Consider the following 21,269-nt stretch of genomic DNA (forward strand, 5'->3'; position numbering starts at 1 on the left):
GGTAGGGACTGGAGCAATGCAAGTTGTGCATAGAGTTCTGTGTGGAGGACCATGCTTCCCAATCTCCCTGGGTTTCTTGGTGGTGACGATGCTCCCTGCACTGAAGTGTGTGAAGTGGTCAATTGCATGTCATTGAATGTCATCCTCATTCTGGAGCTCATGTTCACCCGGGTTACTCTCATCTCTAATGTTCACACAATAGTGTCCTGAAGAAGTTAGTTCAAGTTTCACTGGCTGTTTAAACATTGTGGCTTTATCATTTTCAATGTCTAAAACGGCACCTGCTCTTTTCAGTGACGTTTTGCTTAAAAGCAATGGGATATCTACTGGGACCACTTCTCTTTCAATTTGACGTCTAGTCTGTCCTATTATGGCTGGGATGTTAACTTTCTTTGTAGAATGAACAACTCTCCCATCACCAAACTTGAATGCTCTTACCCTCTTTTTTTAACCCATTTTCAATAACTCACATTAATCACAATTATAGCTGATCCTAGAGACTACACCATGCAAATCTGTCAGACAACGATTATTTTGACAATATAGTAATGTTGCATTCTTCAACATCCGTCACTTTCTCATCCTTTGTTAATTTTACATGATCATTTTTGTGACGATAATCCTTTTCCCAGTAATGTGCTTTGGCAGCACACCTCATCCTTCTCCCATACCTGTCAAGTGGATTCGTCCCTTACTGAAGTCTGTAAGGGATACAGTCGTATGGATTTGTGGGCTTCACCACATTACGTTCGCGCTTGCCGGTAAACCGTGTGGAGTAGGCAGTCGGCAGCTCCCCTACACACGGCGGTCATCAGCTCCCTCTTGTGGAGAATTATTGCCAAATATTCTCTTCAAGGCGAATTTCATATTCACAAACGAAAAGTTTGGAAAGCGGTGCAAATAATTTGTCTTTAGAAAGTAGAATATGAGCATTTTCATTGTGAGCGGTCACATGTTTCCTGTAAAAACAATCCAAAAGGCCTAATCTTATTTCCATTCATGCATTGCCATGAATGTCAGTATATGACGTGCTAGCTTCAAGCCTCGGAAATGACCAGCCTAGCCAGGAGCCGATGCTGTTTTTTATTACAGGCCAAATGTCACCTTTCACTCAAAGAATAGAACATTAAGTATTTAGTTCAACTCAATTACTCTTAACAGGTAAATGGACCCATACTTGTATAGCGCTTTTCTAGTCTTTCGACCACTCAAAGCACTTTAACACTACACGACATCATTCACCCATTCACACACTGATGAAAGGAGCACCATGCAAGTTGCCACATCAGATTGTCAACCATTCACACACCGTAGGCGCAGCTACGGGAGCAATTTAGGGTTAAGCGTCTTAGTCAAGGACACATCGACATGGACTAGCGGAGCCGAGGATCGAACCGTCGATCCTCTGATTGAAGGACCAGTATGTCAAAAAGATCCCACAGGATTATATTGTGGATTGAATTCAATTTAGGTAATTTCAAAGCAGAGCCAATGTATTAGTCAATATAGCAGTGGCGGGCCGTGCATTTTATACCTAGGCCTGCTGTCTGATATCGTATACATAAATACGCGCATGACGGGATGTTGTTCGGCGTGCGGCAAATCATGCAGTTCACCAGAAACTCCTTCAGCTAAGACTCCAAGCAGCAACCTGGCAGGCGAGAGCTCAAAGCCTGCAGAGCCTCCCAGCAGGGAGCCAACAAAGACACCCTGCTGGAGGCACATGTCAAGGCCTGCTGGGGAGAACAGTGGTTTTCCTTATGGACTCTGGTGCTTGGAAACACTGTGGATAGTTTTGTCCACAGGGAATGCCATAATCAACACAAATGTAAGCTCCCGATGTAATTTATAGATAATAATAAATATCCTTAACCTTTAACTTGATTCAACGCTCCTTTTTTTTTTTTTAAATGATCCGTCTTGTGTAAAACTCCTAACCGGCTTTAATAATGCTCGTGCAAGAGATGTTCTTATAAGCAAAGTAAAATAATATGCAGCGTTAATATTACTTCTTACATTCCTAGCAGATTCACACATTTCTATACACCTTTGACACACGCTTTACATCTTTTAGTAAAGCCGATTGCAGCCGTGTGTAGACTTCACACAGCACATCTGCACACATGTGGGCTTCAGGAAGTGTTTACCGGCCACAACTCCAATTTATGATCAAGTGGGATTCAGAATTGGATGGTTGTGAAAGTTTGTTGGGAGACTCTTCCATTTTTGATCCTTTAACAAAAATGAAAGTGAAATGGAGGCTGATGCAGAACGAGAACAATCGTTCACGACGCTCTGTTCAGATTGAAGTTCGGCTGAGGGGACCGTCAGCTCTATTACACCATGTTAAGATTGAAAGACTACAGCTCGCTCAAATTATCCAACGGACATCACATTTCAGATTTTTATTCGAAAAGACAAAGTTATCTTCACCCTCAATTTTTACTTCAGCAAAATAAATTTAAAAAACAACTTTCAATGTAGTACTGTCTCCTGCCTGCTCATTGCTTCTTTCATGTCGAGTACCCTAGATCACTTTCAGGCAGGCGTGTGGCACCAATCACATTACCCACAGCCGTGTCTCAGCAACAGAACTACTGGAGGGGAATGACACCGTACGGGTTATTGCATCCCAACTCTTCCTCCTAACGGTCTGAAACGAGAAGACGTCATCTCTGTGTCTATGCCAACATCCAGATTGACCTATTAACTGTAAATATCTGAATGCTTTAAAAGGACGAAGCAAAGAACTTAAATATGGACTTTTTTACAGATCTGAGACTTACATTTATTATCCTTAACAAGCCCCTTAAAAAAAAATTGTCAGAATATAAAAACAAATAGATTCATAATTCTTCTCAAGAGTGCGGGTGCTTTTATACAGAATTTAAGAGTAAATCAATGAAAGGAAAACCACCTCATGACCACGGTTCTGCATTGGTTAAGAACTCCAAGTGAACTCAAGACCTGGCAGGTTCTGACACCGGTAATAGAGATGTGTACCAAGTACCTTTCCCCTCAAGGTGTTGCGAGCGCAGTATTCAAACAGGAAAGCTACACTGAGTTGTAACTCCGCATTAGGAAGCGGGGCAGTCTGTGGACAAGCCTTTAAACTATGGACCTTTTTTTTCGTTTCTACGAGTTGCGCTGAGCAATAAACAGCTCGACTGCTTCAGGTGACGGAGCCGAAGAACATGAAAGCTGACGTCTTAGACACACAAAAAGAACCTTTACTACCTTAACAACTTTGTAAAAATAAACATACATTACATTGTTTTTGAGACAATTAAATTACTGACAGGATAGCAGAGGACATGGAGGAGCATACATTGACATATCTTTTCACTCAAGAATGTTACTGCAAAAACACAGTAGTAGAATATATTACGGTGAGAATGACTAAGGTTCAGCTCGTCACTCTAGACTGTCACCCTCCCACTCAGTCCATCGCCGAGCCAGACAGTCTTCGATGTCATGGAAACCCAGTGACAAGTGCAAAGGTCTACTGCTGGCCTTCCTTCTTCTCTCCCTCTGATGAGCTTGAGCTGCTGCTGCTGCTGCTGCCTCCGTCGCGCTCTGCCGCCATCTGCAGGAAGGAATTCACTTGTTAGCGTTAAGTGACTGAAGCTGTACATTCACTTTCTATTCCTTTTAGGGTTTCAGTCAGTAATGTACCAATTGAACATCTTTACACCAAATAACATTAACAGACCTGCCAAACATTCAATAATGTCAAATGTCTTCAGGCAAGCATAATACCAGCTGAAACTATTTGTCAATGAATCTAGGAATCTCAATTGATTCCTAGATTCATTGACAAATAGTTTCACTACTATTTACTATTTACTAAAAAGTAATCACCCATTTTCAAAAAGAATCAGTAATGGTCAAATATGCCACACATTCCCAAGTTACAGTTACATGTAACTTGGGAATGCTACATGCTGCTTTCCTTAATCACTTTGGGTTTTAGGAAACACGTTTCATGATTCATAGACCAAAAGATGAATAGTTTAATCTGAAAAAACATCCTCATAAATACAGACTGTTACTCTGTTCCAGATGATGACTAAGTACCAGAATAAAGGACATCAGCTGCTCCTACCTTCTTGTAGGCCATTTCGAAGAGTTTAAGTGACGCCTGCTGCAGGTTGGTGGCCGCCTGTTTGATGTTCTCTCCTGTTTCAGAGTCCTTGTTGGCCAGAAGATCCCTGACCTTTGTGATCTCCTCCTTCAGCTTGGTGCACTGAGGATGGATCCAAAAGGAAGCATTAATGAATAAAGCTGGGCCATGTGTAAAAGACAAGGAGTACAAAGTGGTGGATTGCCCATAACAACAACAATAATGGCAGGATTCAAACCCTTAGTTCCAGTTTGTAGTTACCTCCTAGATCACAGTCATTCCTTCAGACAGTTAGATAATTAGGCCTCATGCAGCGACAGTCTCTTAAATTAGAACAGCAAGAGAAGTCAACTCCTGGGGCAACAGTCGTTATTCAAATCAGTTTTTACCCAGCATGAAGAATGAGGATTCACACTTGATCACACATTGTTGGTGTGTGTGTGTGTGTGTGTGTGTGTGTGGCTGAGAGATAATTAATAGCATAGGTAACGCCCCTAAACACTATACGAGAGCAGGTGTGCAAATACTCACAATTTAATCTCGTGTAAAACAATGTTTCTTGCGTTGGACAAACAACGTGTGGACTAAAAACAAGACGTACGATATTTTACTAGAGAAGAGACCAGTGCAAGATTAAAGATGAGTCCTCTATTGCTAGATTGCAAAACACAACAGAATGAAACCCTTTTATTTGAAATAACACAACCATTCGATGTGGAAGAGCCACAGAAGACTATATTGATGAATGTTAAACCAATTTTGCACCATGGCCGACACGGAAACACGACAAGTAAAGGAAAACTTTGCCTCCACTCCAACCAGCAGGAATCAGGCTGTACAGAGGGCAGGAACATTTTACCTTCAATAGACAAACTCTCTGGACGAGTTTATATTTATGACCCAGTGGAATCTGTCCCTGCATTAATTGAAATCCTGAAGCAATTTGGGACTCAGGATACAAGTTAAATTTCTCCAAAAGTAAATCTCTTTAAACAATTTAGCAATAAGGATTCCAGAAATGCAACTGCCTTTTCACAAGTGGGATTCCAAATTGTAATATCTGGGCATCCATCTTCACTCATAAATTTGAACGTTTATAATCAAAGTGATTTCTCTTCATTAATCACCAAGATAAAGACAGACTTTGTTTGATAGATGGAAAAAAACCATCTATGCTTCTTAACATGAGTTAATTCAAATAAGATTTAAGTTTTACCACATTTCTTATATCTTTTAATAACTTGGATAAGCATATTACAGACTTTTTATGGGATGATAAGCAACCACAAGTAAAGTGATGCTACAAAAACATCGATCTCAAGGTGGACTTTCTCTTTCAAATTTCAGATATTGCGCAGAAAATATACAGAACATAATATACTGGATCAGCACCCTCACGTAGGCTGGTGTCTAAATGAAGCTAAATCCTGTCCATCATCTTCTCTTCTGGCATTGGTAACTTCTGGACCAGCAGTCCCCAACCCGGTGCCACGGGCCAGTTTCGTCTTAGACAATATTTTCACGGACCGGCCTTCATGGTGTGGACAATAAATATGAGTTAATAAATACGAGGTAATAAAATGATACGACTGGCATTAAGACAATTATAAAGTGCATAAAAATACAACTCCAAACGCCAAATTAGTGTGAGCCCTGAGCTCGTTTCTCTGCAACGAGTCGGTCCCATCTCGGGGTGACGGGAGACAACGACACCTGACGTGTGCTCTTCATGTCCAGTCTACTGTTTAACTAAAACCTTTAGTCCAGTCTACTCTGTAACTTAAAACCCGCTTCACAAAGACAGGATGTTGGAAATGGAAGCAGGTTTTCAGAGCTTTTTGCCGATTTCCGGATACTCTGCCTTGATTAAAAAAAAAAAAACACCCCCCTCCTTGCACACACATCACATATTTACTCAAAATGTCCTGTAGGCTGTCAGAGTTATTTTCTCTCAACTTCAACCCACTTCTCTAAACAGTGGAGGAGAACCAATGTTGGATGAATCTACCAATCAAATATTTTAACAGAAATTTGCCCACTAACCTCAGGCCAGTTCAACCACCACTAGATAAAAAAATAAAAAAAAATAACCAAAATGAAAATCACTTAAAAAATATGGGAACGAGACTTACAAGACCAGACCTTCTGCAGACTTCTGAAATCTGTAAAAACATCTTCTCTACGTCCCCTAGCCCAAACACGCAACAACTCATTCATTACAAGATTTAACACACTAAACAAGGAACAGAATGTTTAAAATTAGTTTTACAGACTGAAATGTGTCCAGACTTCACAGAAAACACCACACATGAGACTGCACACACACACACACACACACACACACACACACACACACACACACACACACACACACACACACACCCTTTTTGGGCTGCCACCAACTCTCCTCTTCACTCTGCGAACTTTGAGACAGAAGACTCTCCCCACCCCTAATCGTCGCCAAGAAAACTATCCTCATGACCGAATAATCAAGGCACAAAATCAATTAAATCGGGGCCTAATCAACTAATTGGATACATGTCGATATGATATTGACAAACTGAAAACCATTCGATAACCTTAATTTTACTCAATACCTCTTGACACACGCGCACACACGGCTGGGCGGTATGGCAAGGAATATTAGTTTTTCCTCAAATTTACATTTCTGTAGTATATTACTATGACTTATTACACAGATAATGTGTGCAACTATGCAACTGAAATTCAGCCTCCACTGAATACCCAAAGAAACTATTGCATAATCGTTGTGCATCTCTGGCTGGGAGGAATGCAGCTCCCCGTCGTGCCGCTGTGATGCTTGTGCTTTGGGCCGCTCCCTTGATGGTCTGATGCCATCACGCTTACACTGCCCACCTCCCCATGCACACAAAATGAAGATAAAAGTTTAACCTCGTCAGCTGGAAGCTGGTCCTTGAACTCCTCCATCTTGGATTCTGTGTCATGGACGATGCCCTCAGCCATGTTAACTGCCTCCACTCGGTCCTGTGCACAATATAATGAGGCTTGTAAGGAGACAACAGCTTGTTTTAAGTACACACAACGTAAAACATAACAGTGAATGACAATTAATCCGTAGCAGGGATCCAGACTCCGTTCCCCCACTGGTAGCCCCGGTGACAACTGAGAAAGTTGGTACGTGTATCTGTGTGATGCCTGTGAGTGTTCAAGTGTATGTCAGATAAAACATTTGTAGTAGGGGTGGAAGATATAAAAAGGTATAAAAAGTAGTTGCAGTAGTTTTCCCTAAGGTATGAATTTTGATTATACTGTCCTGACCGGCTTTTCAACAGTAATATACTATATTGTTGTAGGACTCGTCATTAGCTTGCACCAGCAAATAGTCTGGAAAAAGTGAGCCAGAAGGGACGAAGCCCATGCCTTTTTATGATGAAATGCACATGATTTCTTTATCGCACCCTTTTTTGGGGGCCGCATGGTATTAAACAGGAGACTTGATGTGCACGAGCTTGACAATCCAGACGTTTGCAACTGCTCAACTGTCAAATTGACTTCTGAGGTAAAGACGGAATAGAGCGCTGATGTCCCGCTCCATGATAATCAGCGTTCACTTTTATGAATGTTACAACATACAAAAATGGTCACAATCTGAAGCCCTGTGTAGAAATGCTGTGAACTCAGAAAGATTTAAACTACCATTATTTGTGTAAATCCACTGTTTCCCAGTCTTTACCTTTCTCCTCCTGTCCTCCTCTGCGTACTTTTCAGCATTTTTGATCATGTTCTCGATGTCATCTTTACTGAGACCTCCTGATGACTGGATCACAACTGAGCAGAGAGACAAAAAGATGTTGAGACACTCAACAAGCAGCCGTTTGACATTTATATTGGCCTATTAAAACAAATGAAAGTCAAAAGAAGACAGAGGACACAACCTTTTAAGACAAGGAGCTAAGCTCCCACAATGCTGTTTCATTAATACACCATGAAGCCAAATATTCAGGGTGGGTCTACTGGAATAATATTTCGTTGCCAATCTTAATGACTATTCTAAAGACATGACTGTTTAGTCCTCAGTGGTTATAACTACATGCGTCAACATTAGCATTAAACATTCATTTATTCTTACTAAAGACTAGGTTCAGGAATCATGAACAAAATGCTTGTTAATGTATCTTCAAATAAATGAATGACTGACTCTGCTGTTCTCGGCCAGTTCCCTTGTCCTTGGCAGAGACGTGGACGATGCCGTTGGCATCAATGTCAAAAGTCACCTCAACCTGTGGGACGCCGCGGGGTGCGGGCGGGAGTCCCACCAGAGTGAACTGACCCAGCACCTTGTTGTCTGCTGCCATCTCTCTTTCTCCCTGACACACCTTGATCTCTACCTGAGTCTGTCCATCAGCTGCAGTGGAGAACACCTGGAGGAGAACAGATAGAGCTACTTTAAAACATGTTTACACTCAACACGTTTTTACAGACAAGAATTTTAGACCCGTCAACAGTTGTTCTTGTTTAAACAAATGAGGCAATAGAAAGACTCAAACTGGGCAAAATCCATTCCGACACCTTGCACAACTGGTTCCAGTACCTGGCTCTTCTTGGTGGGAATGGTGGTGTTCCTGTTGATGAGTTTGGTGAAGACTCCGCCCAGGGTCTCAATACCCAGAGACAACGGTGTCACATCCAACAGAAGCACATCAGTGACATCACCGGCCAAAACACCACCTTGGATGGCTGCTCCTATGGCAACGGCCTCATCAGGGTTGACGGACCTGCTGGGAGCGCGGCCGAACAGATCCTGAACAGTTTGCTGAACCTGTAGAGACAAACACCCAATGTTATAATAGAACAGCAATGATGATCATTAGGGCCCGAGCATTGAGGGAGTCGGAGCGAAAGGACCTATTGTTCTTCGATTATTTATTATTATTATTATTATTATTATTATTATTATTATTATTATTAGAGGCCGAGCACAGACGTTGTCGGACCTTATTGAAATTCTATTGTTTTTTTCTTCTGATTTTTTATTTTAGAACATATTTGGGGTACTTGCCATGCTCCAAAACTCACTTGTCAGGCTTTGTGAAAAAAGACATCTGATCAAAAATGTCTTTCTAGCGCCCCCTAGAAGTTGGAGAGGCAACGCCCTTCAGCCAGTGTCAGATTGACTTAACACATGTCCACATCCACTACAACATTTTTAATTTTTGCGAACGCCTCCTACACACTGGGTCAGATTCATAACCAAACTTGCAGTGGATCATTATTTGAGCTATATCATCAAAGGTTATTAAAAGCCTGTTGATATCTCATTGTGTTTACATGATATGGACTAATGAATTTCTTTGGGGCGTGACTTGTACATCATACACATAACTTCAAAACCATTTGGCCTAGCATCACCAAATTTGCAGCATATGTGCACATCCCAAAACATACCAACATGTTTATGCCCATCAACCATTAGGGGTGCTACAATAATTTGGCCATATTGGCCTTTGTACAAACTCCTACAGAATGTATGCAATTGATTACTTTTCATCACAAAGATCTAAAGACCATCTTGATGAATTTGAGTCAAAATGTTGAGTTTTTGTTGAACGACCTTGGCGAGAAAATGACACGTTTGCGGTGCATCTGAATGCCACCCAGTCTTCCTCCATGCGCAAGGAGCTGCTGCACTCAACAGCAAACTGGTTTGTTGGACTCAACACAAGCTTAGCTTGGATTTTTGATGGCAGATGAGCATGAAATGCCAATGTGTTTATATTATTGATGCATTTTTTTTATGAAACACTAAGCTTAGGGCAAGTTATTGCAGCAGTCCTACTTGGATTGGTGTCATCCTTGACTTTTTTGTAGCTGCATGTTATATAATGTCCTCCTTTTCTTTAGGTCAAATAAAGTTCACTAAAATATGTTCGTTAGGACCTGTGGTATCATGATAAGTACCTTGGGCATACGGCTCATGCCTCCAACCAGCAGCACCTCTCCGATGTCTCCCTTGGACACCTCGGCATCCTGCATGGCCTTCTGACAGGGAGCCACAGTGCGTCGGATCAAATCTGCCACAATGCCTTCAAACTGAGCACGAGTCAGCTTCATGTTGAGATGTTTGGGACCAGAGGCATCCATTGTCAGGTAAGGAAGGTTGATGTCAGTCTGGAGGAGAGAATACACATGCGATTACTCGGTTTTGTGTTATGCTGCATCAGGAGGGGAAAAATAAAGTAATTTTCTCTTTTTGAACAAACTGAAGAAAAAAAAAAAGAAAGAGCCTACAAGATACAAAAAGGGAAAATGTACTTAGTGTCTCATGTTAAATGTCAGCAATGCTGAGGTTCCTCATCTGTGTACCTGTAGTGCAGAGGACAGCTCACACTTGGCCTTCTCAGCCGCCTCTCGGACTCGCTGAAGCGCCATGTTGTCTTTCATCAGATCTACACCAGACTGAAGTGACAAGCCAAAAAACACATTAAAGCCTTAAAATACAGGTAAAAAAAGATTCATCTAAAAATAGTAAAAACCTAAATGATTACCTCTCTCTTGAACTCCTTGACAATGTATTTGAGGAGGTGCTGGTCGAAGTCCTCGCCCCCCAGGAAAGTGTCGCCGTTGGTGGACTTCACCTCAAAAACTCCCTTCTGGATCTCCAGGACTGAGATATCGAACGTCCCTCCACCCAGATCATACACAGCAATACTGGAAACAGACGCAAGTCAAACAACCAAACATTTAATAAAATACCAAGTACTTTCAGTGTTTCCCTATGCAAACATATATTATGCCATCTCTTTCTGTGTTTCAGTCAGAACTGCTACTACTGGTTGTAGTAGTCAACACCAGCAGTTGTAGTGAACGCTCTCTACTTACATTTTATCCTCTGTTTTTTCCAGGCCGTAAGCCAGAGCAGCGGCTGTTGGCTCATTGATTACACGCAGGACGTTCAGACCAGCGATCTGACCAGCATCTTTGGTAGCCTAAAGAAATCAAACATTTGGGAATGTTGTGCATTTTTACTACAAACTTTGGTTCCCAGATAGTTCTCTGCAACACAAATAATCAACAAAACTAATGGTCATGCCAACTGTGAGTGACTGCATTTCCCCTGTTTGGAGCCTTGGGTTGAGAATGGGACATGGTTCACTTTTAAAAAGCAGTAAAAAGGTTGCATTTGCCTGTACAACTGTACGCTGCTCTGACCAACCTGCTACAATGATTTGAAATGTCCATTCTACTCCTATTATATTTTAATTGAAATGTCAATATTATCAGAAAACACTCCATAAACGTTCATTGTTATGCCGATGATACTCAACTATATCCGTCAATCAAGCCAGATGAAATCCACTAGGTCGATAAACTTCAAGCGTGTCTTAAAGACATCAAAACCTGGATGACCTGCAACTTCCTGCTGCTGAACTCGGACAAGACTGAAGTTATTTTACTCGGCCCAGAACACCTCAGAAATCAAGTATATGATGATATCGTTTCTCTAGATGGCATTGCTCTGGCATCCACTTGTCCTTTAACTCCCACGTAAAACAAATCTCAAGGACTTTTTCCACCTACGTAACGTTTATATTATATAAATATCAGGCATCTTGTCTCAAAGTGATGCAGGAAAGTTGATTCACGCATTTATTATTAATATTATATATAAAATTAATCCAGTTCAATTTGAAGTCCAACAATAAATATTGTTGATATATTATTCAATTGAACTTTCTTTATTTGATTTATTTATTTTTCAGTTGTTGACTTCATCCAGATGTTATACAACTGTTAAGTTACTTCAATATATTTGGAACTAAATCAAAAAGGACAAGTTAGACTTGGTTATTGGGATGTTCCTGATCTTTGCTGGAGGGAATTCTCTCTAAATGGACCTCACTGAACTTTAATTGAATGCCCCAGGCCTAGAGTGCTCAACAAGAGTTCATCTTTAAAATCCATCTCATGGTGGAGGGGTGACTTTAGTGTTAACACCTTTAAGAAGTTCTTTCTGAAACATAACACTTTGTCTGAGTGTTCATCGAAATGCTTTTATAGGAATTGTCAATCTCACGGATTCTACTCTGAGTGGACAAATACGTGCTCATCAAACTGAAGTGCAAGTGTGTGCGCACCTGTCTCTGAGAGTCGTTAAAGTAAGCTGGTACAGTGACCACAGCATTCTTCACTTTGGTTCCCAGATAGTTCTCTGCAACACAAATACCAAATAATCATCAAAACTAATGGTCACATATGGATGAGGTAAATGTCAAAGAAAATATCTATTCAGTGCCGTTTCAGTCATACCTGCAGTCTCCTTCATCTTCATCAGGACGAATGCACCCCCCTGGCTGGGAGAGTACATTTTCCCATTAACCTCCACCCAAGCATCACCGTTAGATGCACGCACAATCTTGAAAGGGACGTTCTTTCTGTTGATGTTAAATAAAGACGATTATTTGAGTTAATATTTGAAGTCAGTGTGTAAAATCTTAAAAATGTTTTGTTTTTTATGTGGGCATACATTGTTTTTGTTGTGTGTATCCAAAATACAATTCTCCTCAGGAAAGTACGGTGTGAATCATTCAGTATCTCACAAGTTAATTTGATCAAAATCAGGAATCAATTAAAAAATATTTTAGATTCAAATTTGATTCACTACATTGAGGTGCCGAATGAAGGATCTCTTCCAGTCCACTGAGTGGAAAATGATGACATGAAAGCAAAGCGAGTGTGTGCCTTAATCATGCTACACTTGCCCAAATAACTGCAAAAACTCAGCAAAAATACACTACGAATAATAATAAGTTCAAGTTATAAAAAAAAAAAAACAAGCCTGTAATACAAATAAAACTGTTAAATCTCAGAAACTTACCAAACACAAATTAACAAAATAGCCCTGGTACTTGAGACATGTTGAGCTGAACTTTTGTCCAACACTGTTTCCATTTATTCCCGACGCTCGCTTTGAAAGCCAAGGAATGGCTGATGTGTGCGAGTTAAGCCTCCATTTCACTACAACCACCTAAATAAGGTGGCAGCTACCGTTTCAGTAAAAATCACAATATTAAAACGGTTGTTGTTGAATTATTCCTTGTTCCGCTTGACTTCACGTTTCACTTAATGAAAGTGATGCTTGACTCATGTCATGCGGTACAGTCAGTGCGCGTGAAGAAAACAGCTGAAGCAGTGCTGCTTTTTCTTCTTTAACGCTCAAGAATGTTCATATTTTAATGAAATATTTAGTTTGTTTTGGAGGGGGAAAAACATTATTAAAATAGATTTTTGGAAGCTTTGAATCAATTCAGATTCTTACATGAATCATTGTCCCCACCAACACACACACACGAAACTTACAGGTCGTTCTGGACCTCGGCATCGTCATAGCGACGTCCAATCAGTCTCTTGGTGGCATACAGCGTGTTTTGAGGGTTGGTGACAGACTGGCGTTTAGCAGGCATGCCCACCAGACGCTCCCCGTCGGCTGTGAAGGCGACGACAGAAGGAGTAGTTCTAGCTCCCTCTGCATTCTCCAACACCTGAGAGCCCAAGAGAAAACCTTTAGTTGCTTCATGAAACTTCAGACTGTTCATCTACCCAGACCGACCTCAGACTGACCTCCTTTCTCTCTGTCACGCATCTTTACACAAAGTATAGCGTGAGGTTTACTTGTGCAGAGAGAAGAAAAAGATAAAAAATGGTGCTGCCTCAATATTTTGTATATCATTTAAAAATATTTATAGTAGGTAAGACTCAAAGAAATTAACTGAACATCAGGAAATAAATGTCTGGGAGGATTCTCTATCCAAGACTCAAACAATCAGTAATCAGGATAAAAATGTCATACAAACACACACACACATATATATATATATATATATATATATATATATATATATATATATATATATATATATATATATATATATATATATATATATATATATATATATAAACAAATAACAGGAATATAGTCTGATGAAACAGTTTTTACTAATTTTGTGCCCAATGAATACATAGGAAGTCAGTCAGTTTCACCTCATTTTACTGCAACTTTAAAGTATTACACCTTTATCAGAAAGACTTATTTCACCAGTCAGTATTGACAATTAAACAAATCTGTTTAAGCCAAAGATTTACTCAAAATCTATTCCATTTGCTAGGTTTATTCTCCTTCCAGTAAACGATGACTAACACTATTCAGGAAACTGTTATGCATGATGCAATGTTTCAAAATAATGAATACAAATGCCAGGCTCAACTGTAACCTTTCCTGGAACATAATGTTACAAACAAAAAGACTCTCAAATAAGCATTTGCATCTTAATAATCCACTAGAAAGGCAGAAAATGGTGTGTGCGTGTGTCTGGATGTGGCCACTTATCAGATATAAAGCTATATCTGAAGGGCAGAGTTTCTGAACCACACTGAAATCACGACGGTCAACTCAAGTATATTTACATCCCATTCAGATAGAAGGCATTTCAGTAACACTTTGAACATCTTACAAGCGCTGCTGATGGAGTATACTAGCCTATAGACATTTAACTTTCTATTTTAACACATCAAACTGTCGAGGACAAAAAGCTCACAGGTTGACATACTTGACCATCTATGACAGATATGTGATGCGTTTGTTGGTCCTCACCTTGGCCTGCTTCCCCTCCATGACGGCAACACAGGAGTTAGTGGTTCCCAGATCAATGCCAATGACTGCGCCCTTGATGGCCTCTGACCTACAACAGTGAAGAAATACACAATTAATTGTTTGATTCAGGAACAGCGCAACATTTAGGGGGAATGGAATATAATATTCATACTATGAAATCTTTTTCGTTAGCTTAGAAAAGGCCATTTATATACATAGTGAGCACTGTTGGAGTCATCTTGCCCAGTCGGATACTGGCTATGGCAAGAGCCATTCGCGTTTTACGTTATCTGAATGTAAGAATGCGTTATAAAAACCGGTTTATAAACGGGCCTTGGTGCGAATTTATTATTTATTTACCAGCATAACTGGCGTTTTATTGGTATTTTTTATGTAATTTATTATCAGGCTGCAGTCAGCTGAGCTCCACCACAGACAGACAAGCAGAGAGGCTGCTGTGCAGCAGTGAACCAGGTGAAGAGAAGATTACTAAAGCTGACGGCAACGTACACAGGGACATTTTCCCCACTGCGGGACTAATAAAGGATTATCTTATTTTCAACTTTTCAAATTGATTTAATGAAAAGATGGTGCAGTTTGAACCTGAGACAGTACAGAATATCACAGTATGCCAACACAAAAAGAGTTAGAAATATTCCCCCCTTTTTTTTTTGCACTCAATTAGGTGCATTTTAATTAAAAACCAAAAGGTCCATCTTCAGGACACGAGGTAATTCAACGTGCATAACAATTCAGTAACTTCAGCCTTTTTTCAGACTCAACAGCTTTCATGCACAAACATGAAATATAAAAGTCCAACTACTGAGAAGTAGTTTAAAAAAAAAGACCCAAATGATGTAAAACAATTTAAAAACTATTCAAGTGTACAAAATTAACTTTTCTTCTGATTACCTTATCAGTAGGTACATAGTGAAAAACATGTTGCTACACTCACTTCATCCTGAGGTGCATCACTGACAGACCCAAGTCTGGAGGAATTATTAATGGAGAACTGGGGATGTGTTTTTACTCCTGACAAGAGTCTTTAAGTCTGGAGTTCTAGACAAAGTCACTCTGAGGTCATAGATGGGAGTGTAGTAGTGAGTAGTAGGTCATGCTCAGTGTCCAGTCTATCCCTGTGTTTAGTCTTCTGGTGAACCAGAGCTGAGAAGCCACTCCCACAGAGACAGGAAGGAGGTCTTTTTTACGGATACTCACTCCACATTGCTGCACCAGAACTGGGGCGTTCACACCAAACACAAAGCGAATTTTTTACGCGAGTAGATTATATACAAAGTCAATGCACAGACGCGAGTAACGCGCATTTCCACCGGGCGGCATGAACGACGCGACACGAAAGATTTGCCTCATTCTCGGAGAGTTGAATTTTTTAACTCTGCCGAAAGATTGTTGTTCCGCCGTGTCGTTAAAGCCTCTCAGCATTGACGCTCCGCCTGACATCCCTGACGTCCTGCCGTTGTTGAATCAGAGACTATGGAGGATAAGTTGATAGTTTGGAAGCGGCCGTCATCTAGAAGCTGGAGAAGCTGTGGCGGATAATATTATATATAATATTAATATTATGAACCGAGGTCGTTTGGTTGATGTTCTGGTGTTTGTGGGACTTCCACAACATATACAAAGCAGAAATTGTGGTTATTTCTTGCATGGTAGAAATTAACTGTTTTCATGGCGATAAGCCCCTCCTCCTATCCGGCGCAAATGATCACAAATAGTCCAGCAAGTAAACTCACACGAGTAAAGAGACATAAACATCTGCGTCGCTTTTGGTGTGAACACAGCATTGAGTAGTGTGAATAGACACCACCGCTGCATAATAACGCCCCTTCAAAATAAAAGCAACATTTTCATTTGCCCATGCCAAGGCCCTTGACCCACCAGTTGAGAATCCCTGGGAGAGGACAGAAGAAACGACTGATAATGACAGATGTCCATGTTCTTCATTTTTTAGAAACTTCACTCAGAAATTGTATTTATTTTATCAATATTTCACATTTGTTACCAGTGAGGTATTAATGATTCTATAGTGACTTTGCTGTTGTAGCTCTGAGTTGTACTAAAATCCTAAAGATACCTGAAAGCAGGTGGGGATAGGTGTAGTTTTCAGCAGAGAGGTACACATCACTAAATCTTACACACTGGGCCTTTAAGATTATTAGGGCACAAGCACGAAAGGAGAGTACGAGAAACCTATGGTTTTTGTAGTTCTGCAGCGATTGTGCCCAGAGGGTTCCATGCGCACACCACGGTTAGGGATTAAGTTCTTCCATAAAGTTTTATGTTTGTCCATAAAGTTTCATCATTGCTCTTCTCTTTGAACGCATGTTAACTACGCTCGGCATGCTCAGGTGCAAGGGCCCTTTCATTGTTATTTGAATTACTAATATTGTATTATTATTGGCATGATCATTATAGAAGTTTTACTAAGAAGTATTAACAGTCAAGAGCAGTGATGTTTACTTCATAGTATACTTTGTATTCAGAATTATACTCTGATCCTGCTCTCTGGCACTCCAACAACTGAGTATCTATGTGAGAAACTATAATTCACCATAATTAATCAATTAAAGACATCATAGGTTTTGTGCTGGTACTCACGCATAGTCCCTTCTGGACAGTGCTCGGAGAGCATCTGGTTGGAAGCCACCCGCCCAACATGCCTGTGTATACAGAAACAAAGTAACACATGAACCATTGGTCTTTAATCTTTATCAATGTCAGAGAATTGGATTACTTGTTACAGTAAGGATAGTTTGCCTTGAGACCTTTCTCAGACTATGAAATACAAAGAAACAAATCACAAACATACATATTCCAAGTACACAACTGACTTCCTATTAAGAAGCAGTACAACCAATACTTGAGACGATCAATAAGTTATGAATGTAAACGTAGGAACAACGCGTGAGAAACGTTGCAGCCTGTTTCATATGAGCCGTCGTCTGCGGAGCTTTGGTCAAGCCAGCCAGCGCTTGAAATTGAAAGCTAGTCTATTAGCAGCGTTATGGTAGAGATGCTTGAATAGCTCAAAAAGCCCAAAGATAGACCAACAGTTAAGCACTAAATTGTCCAATTTGCTGTAACAAATCAATAACATTAATTTGCACATTATATGAAATACAATTAGAATAAAATCTGAAGTAACACCACTGTACTGTTTTTAAAAAAATAAAGAGGAGCTCAAAAGTTACATTATCATCAAATAATATTTGATCTGTAATAATACCAATTTCTTTATTGGTAAGCTAAATTTGACACTGGAAGTCAAATTACAATATAATATTCATAATGTCCTCATTTAAACATTATTAATACAGGAGGTATAAGAGGTTATAAGACATGTTCAATGGATTCCAGTGAAGGAAGTCCCTTAATTAGTCCCACAGTGGGGAAATTTATTCTCTGCCTTTTTACCCATCCTTAGTATTTTAAGGAGCAGTGGGCTGCCCCTAGTAAAGCAGCCCACTTCGACATGCAAGTTATGGGGAGACTGGGGATCGAACCGGCAACCTTGTGGTTTCAGGACATCCTCATGAGCTACAGCCCTACTATTCATGTCAAACAGTGGTATTTATTATTTCCTCATATCATTATTAAAACAAATCCTTAAGCTGTTATGAGAAACGTTCACAAGATTTAGTTCAGGATGACCGTGACTATGTCCATGTTTCAAGTGATTTTACTGGACAGTTTGAGGAAATAAAAAAGGGAAAGTCAGCTCAATTTACAATATTCATATTTGGACATGTAGAGAGCTTGCTAGTGGTCTTCCAACCACTCAAAGCGCTTTAACGCATGGATGAATGTCATTATGACTTGACCCATTCACACACACTGATGGCAGGCGCTACCATGCAAGATGTCACCTGCACATCAGGACTAACTGACATTCATATCCACACTTATATCCATGGCAGAGCAACTTGGGTTCAAGTGTCTTGCCCAAGGACACAACTACATGGACTACCGGAGCTGGGGATCGAACTACTGATCCTCTGACGACCCACTCCTCCACAGTCGCTCCAGCATGTGATAAGGCAGTTATGTGATGAAAAGCCCGAACGCAATATGTGATAAGTTATGGTGCATTATAAAATAAGCCAGAACTCAATGTGTATTAACACACATTACATGTTCAATAACTACGAATAATAACTATTTTTAAAAATGACTTTTGAATGAATGCTATTTTAAATTTTAAAAAATTACCAAGCTCACATAACTCCATTTGAGAACCACTAGTCTAAATAGCAACTGAAAAGCAGTACCAAGATCATCTTTTATGGCAACATGTAGGGACCTAATGCTGGATATAAAGTGTTACATTAATTCATCCCTTGCATTTATCTTGAACAGTGGAGAAATCTTGATCTCTAACAGCTACAACAACTACATGGCTTTCATTCCATGTCATAAATGATATATTGTCATTTGAGCTTAATTTCCTTCTAATTTTCTCAAAAACTGTATAGTAAAAACCACATGACATTTGACAAAAACATTGTCAGTCTCCTTTTAAAAAATAAAAACAGTACAGTGGTGTAACTTCAGATTATACTATAACTGGATTTTGTATGATAAACAACATGTTTTAGACTTCTTACATCAAACTGGACATATATTGCTTAAATGGAGGTATATCACCATGCTTTTTGGGCCATCCCAGCACCGGTACCGTAACACCGGCTGGCTTGATCGAAGTTTCGCATATGACTGCTCAGGACTCACGTTGGGCAGGGGACACGTCATTGAAGGTCACTTGTCACCTCTTAGAAACAGTGAGCCACTATTATTCAACACACATGATTACGTAAATCTATAGCATAATATACTAATAAGGATATCATTAAAAAAAAAACATGTCTTGCGTGGTAAACCAGATAGATAAACAGGTAAGACATCACCGTAGCCCCAAGCACCCGGTATCAGCTAGCTAGCTTTACCACTTTAAAGGGAACATTGTGAGTAGCAATAGATAGGCATTGGTCACGTTGTTTAACACCACTTACAATTATATATATTTACCAATTGAAATAACACAGGCCGCTTCTATGAAGCCAACTACAATTGACACATTAGTACCGTTCGTCACGTTACGTTAAGTAAGCTGGCCTCACGCTAATAGTTAGCATGCTGAGCTAGCCGGGTGCTTGTCAAACGTTATAACTATGGTCAATATTAGCGTGCGTACAATAACTCATACAAGTATATTTGGAACTCACCTTCTTAACTAAAGAGGACACATTTATTGTAGAGTTTCTTTTCGGGAGAGTCCTTGAAACGCATTTGGCGACACTCAACATGTTGACAACTCGGCTGACAGAGCAACTAGCTATATCAAATATAACGTTCAAACAGACTCCCTGAGATGTTGGACTGCGAAAAGCTTCGAGTTGTCTCTCCGGATGTCTTTTCGTCTTCGGGCTTCCAGGCGGCGTGTCCAGGTATGGCTGACAGGAAAGCGACCGGCGGAACTACAACTGGAGAGGAACTGCGAACGTTCTTCTAGAAGGAATTATCCAACACATGTTGCACCATGCACCGCTGAAGGACCCCGACTTGGCTTTCATAATTACTGCCTGTGTGGTTTTTAACAGTTAAGAACATATTTTAGAGCTGTGGATGAAATAAAGGTAAGCATGTTATTAAATATATGATACACATAACGTATGACAGATTGTTGATCTAGAAACTAAATAAATGACGACAAACTTTCTGTCTTTGTGATCATGAGCAGCACAGGGCAGGGGACGTTTTGAATAGTGGGCATGTGAAGGTCATGATGTAAGCGGAACGAGAGGGATGTCACGTGTGTTGCATCAGGTAGACTGAAAGAACCCGGTGGGCTCCAACCGGGATTTGAACGCTGATTTCTAGATGAAAACTGGGTGATATTCGGTCACAACATCGAAGAAATATTTGTACCGTCTTTTTCTTTTTTGTTACAACATCAAGGTGTCACAAAACACCAATTTGTTTGGTTTTTATATTTTATTTGTTTTCTGATTCACTAACTTATATAAAAGAGATGCTCACTGTAGGTCTGAACAACAAAAGGACCACAAACAAGAATTGTCTTTCTTGATCTTTTAATGCCCTCAATATCTTGTATTGTGAATATAATTAAAGTAATTTCCATTCAGTCACGTGAGGCTGATCATTACTGAGTGCGGGGTTTGATGAGTTATATAATTTCAGTTGAACCTGAAACACTGAGCCTAATAAATTAAGTATTAAAGAGAAACCATAATCATATTCTGTGTTATTTAATAATTACTTCATAATCAGAATTTCAAAACACAGACGCAAATAATTAATAAATAAGACAAATCGGCCCTCGTTCATGAGCAGGACATAGAACGCAGTATAAATACCACACACAGTGTATAAATACTCAATGCAGTTTGTTTAACAGGTAACAGACAACAGAGAACACAACTCCACTCTGACACTGATGATAACTGTCTTTATTAGTATCAGTACAATGATGATAAC

General features: G+C 40.0%; 1 protein-coding gene across 1 annotated transcript; it reads right to left on the reverse strand.

Moving 5' to 3' along the window:
* Window positions 1-2,390: 2,390 nt before the first annotated feature.
* hspa9 (heat shock protein 9) lies at window positions 2,391-20,127 on the reverse strand. The gene is made up of 16 exons (XM_079228579.1): window positions 19,997-20,127; window positions 17,373-17,434; window positions 14,754-14,841; window positions 13,463-13,644; window positions 12,413-12,537; window positions 12,241-12,314; window positions 10,985-11,091; window positions 10,651-10,813; window positions 10,469-10,561; window positions 10,064-10,273; window positions 8,697-8,924; window positions 8,304-8,526; window positions 7,839-7,933; window positions 7,037-7,129; window positions 4,106-4,246; window positions 2,391-3,586 (listed from the first exon to the last, which is right to left on the reverse strand). The coding sequence occupies exons 1-16, from the start codon at window positions 20,075-20,077 to the stop codon at window positions 3,503-3,505; spliced, it is 2,049 nt and encodes a 682-aa protein (XP_079084705.1). The 5' UTR covers window positions 20,078-20,127; the 3' UTR covers window positions 2,391-3,502.
* Window positions 20,128-21,269: the final 1,142 nt, after the last annotated feature.

The sequence above is a fragment of the Taurulus bubalis genome (assembly GCF_910589615.1).
Source record: "Taurulus bubalis genome assembly, chromosome: 13".
NCBI classification, from domain to species: Eukaryota; Metazoa; Chordata; class Actinopteri; order Perciformes; family Cottidae; genus Taurulus; species Taurulus bubalis.

Coding starts and splice junctions, on each gene's coding strand:
- hspa9 (XM_079228579.1), bottom strand. CDS start 20,077: ATGTTGAGTGTCGCCAAATGCGTTTCAAGGACTCTCCCGAAAAGAAAC. Junction 13,645..14,753: donor TGGAGGGGAAGCAGGCCAAG/GTGAGGACCAAC, acceptor TTGGGCTCTCAG/GTGTTGGAGAATGCAGAGGG. Junction 11,092..12,240: donor TTAACGACTCTCAGAGACAG/GTGCGCACACAC, acceptor TGATTTCTTTAG/GCTACCAAAGATGCTGGTCA.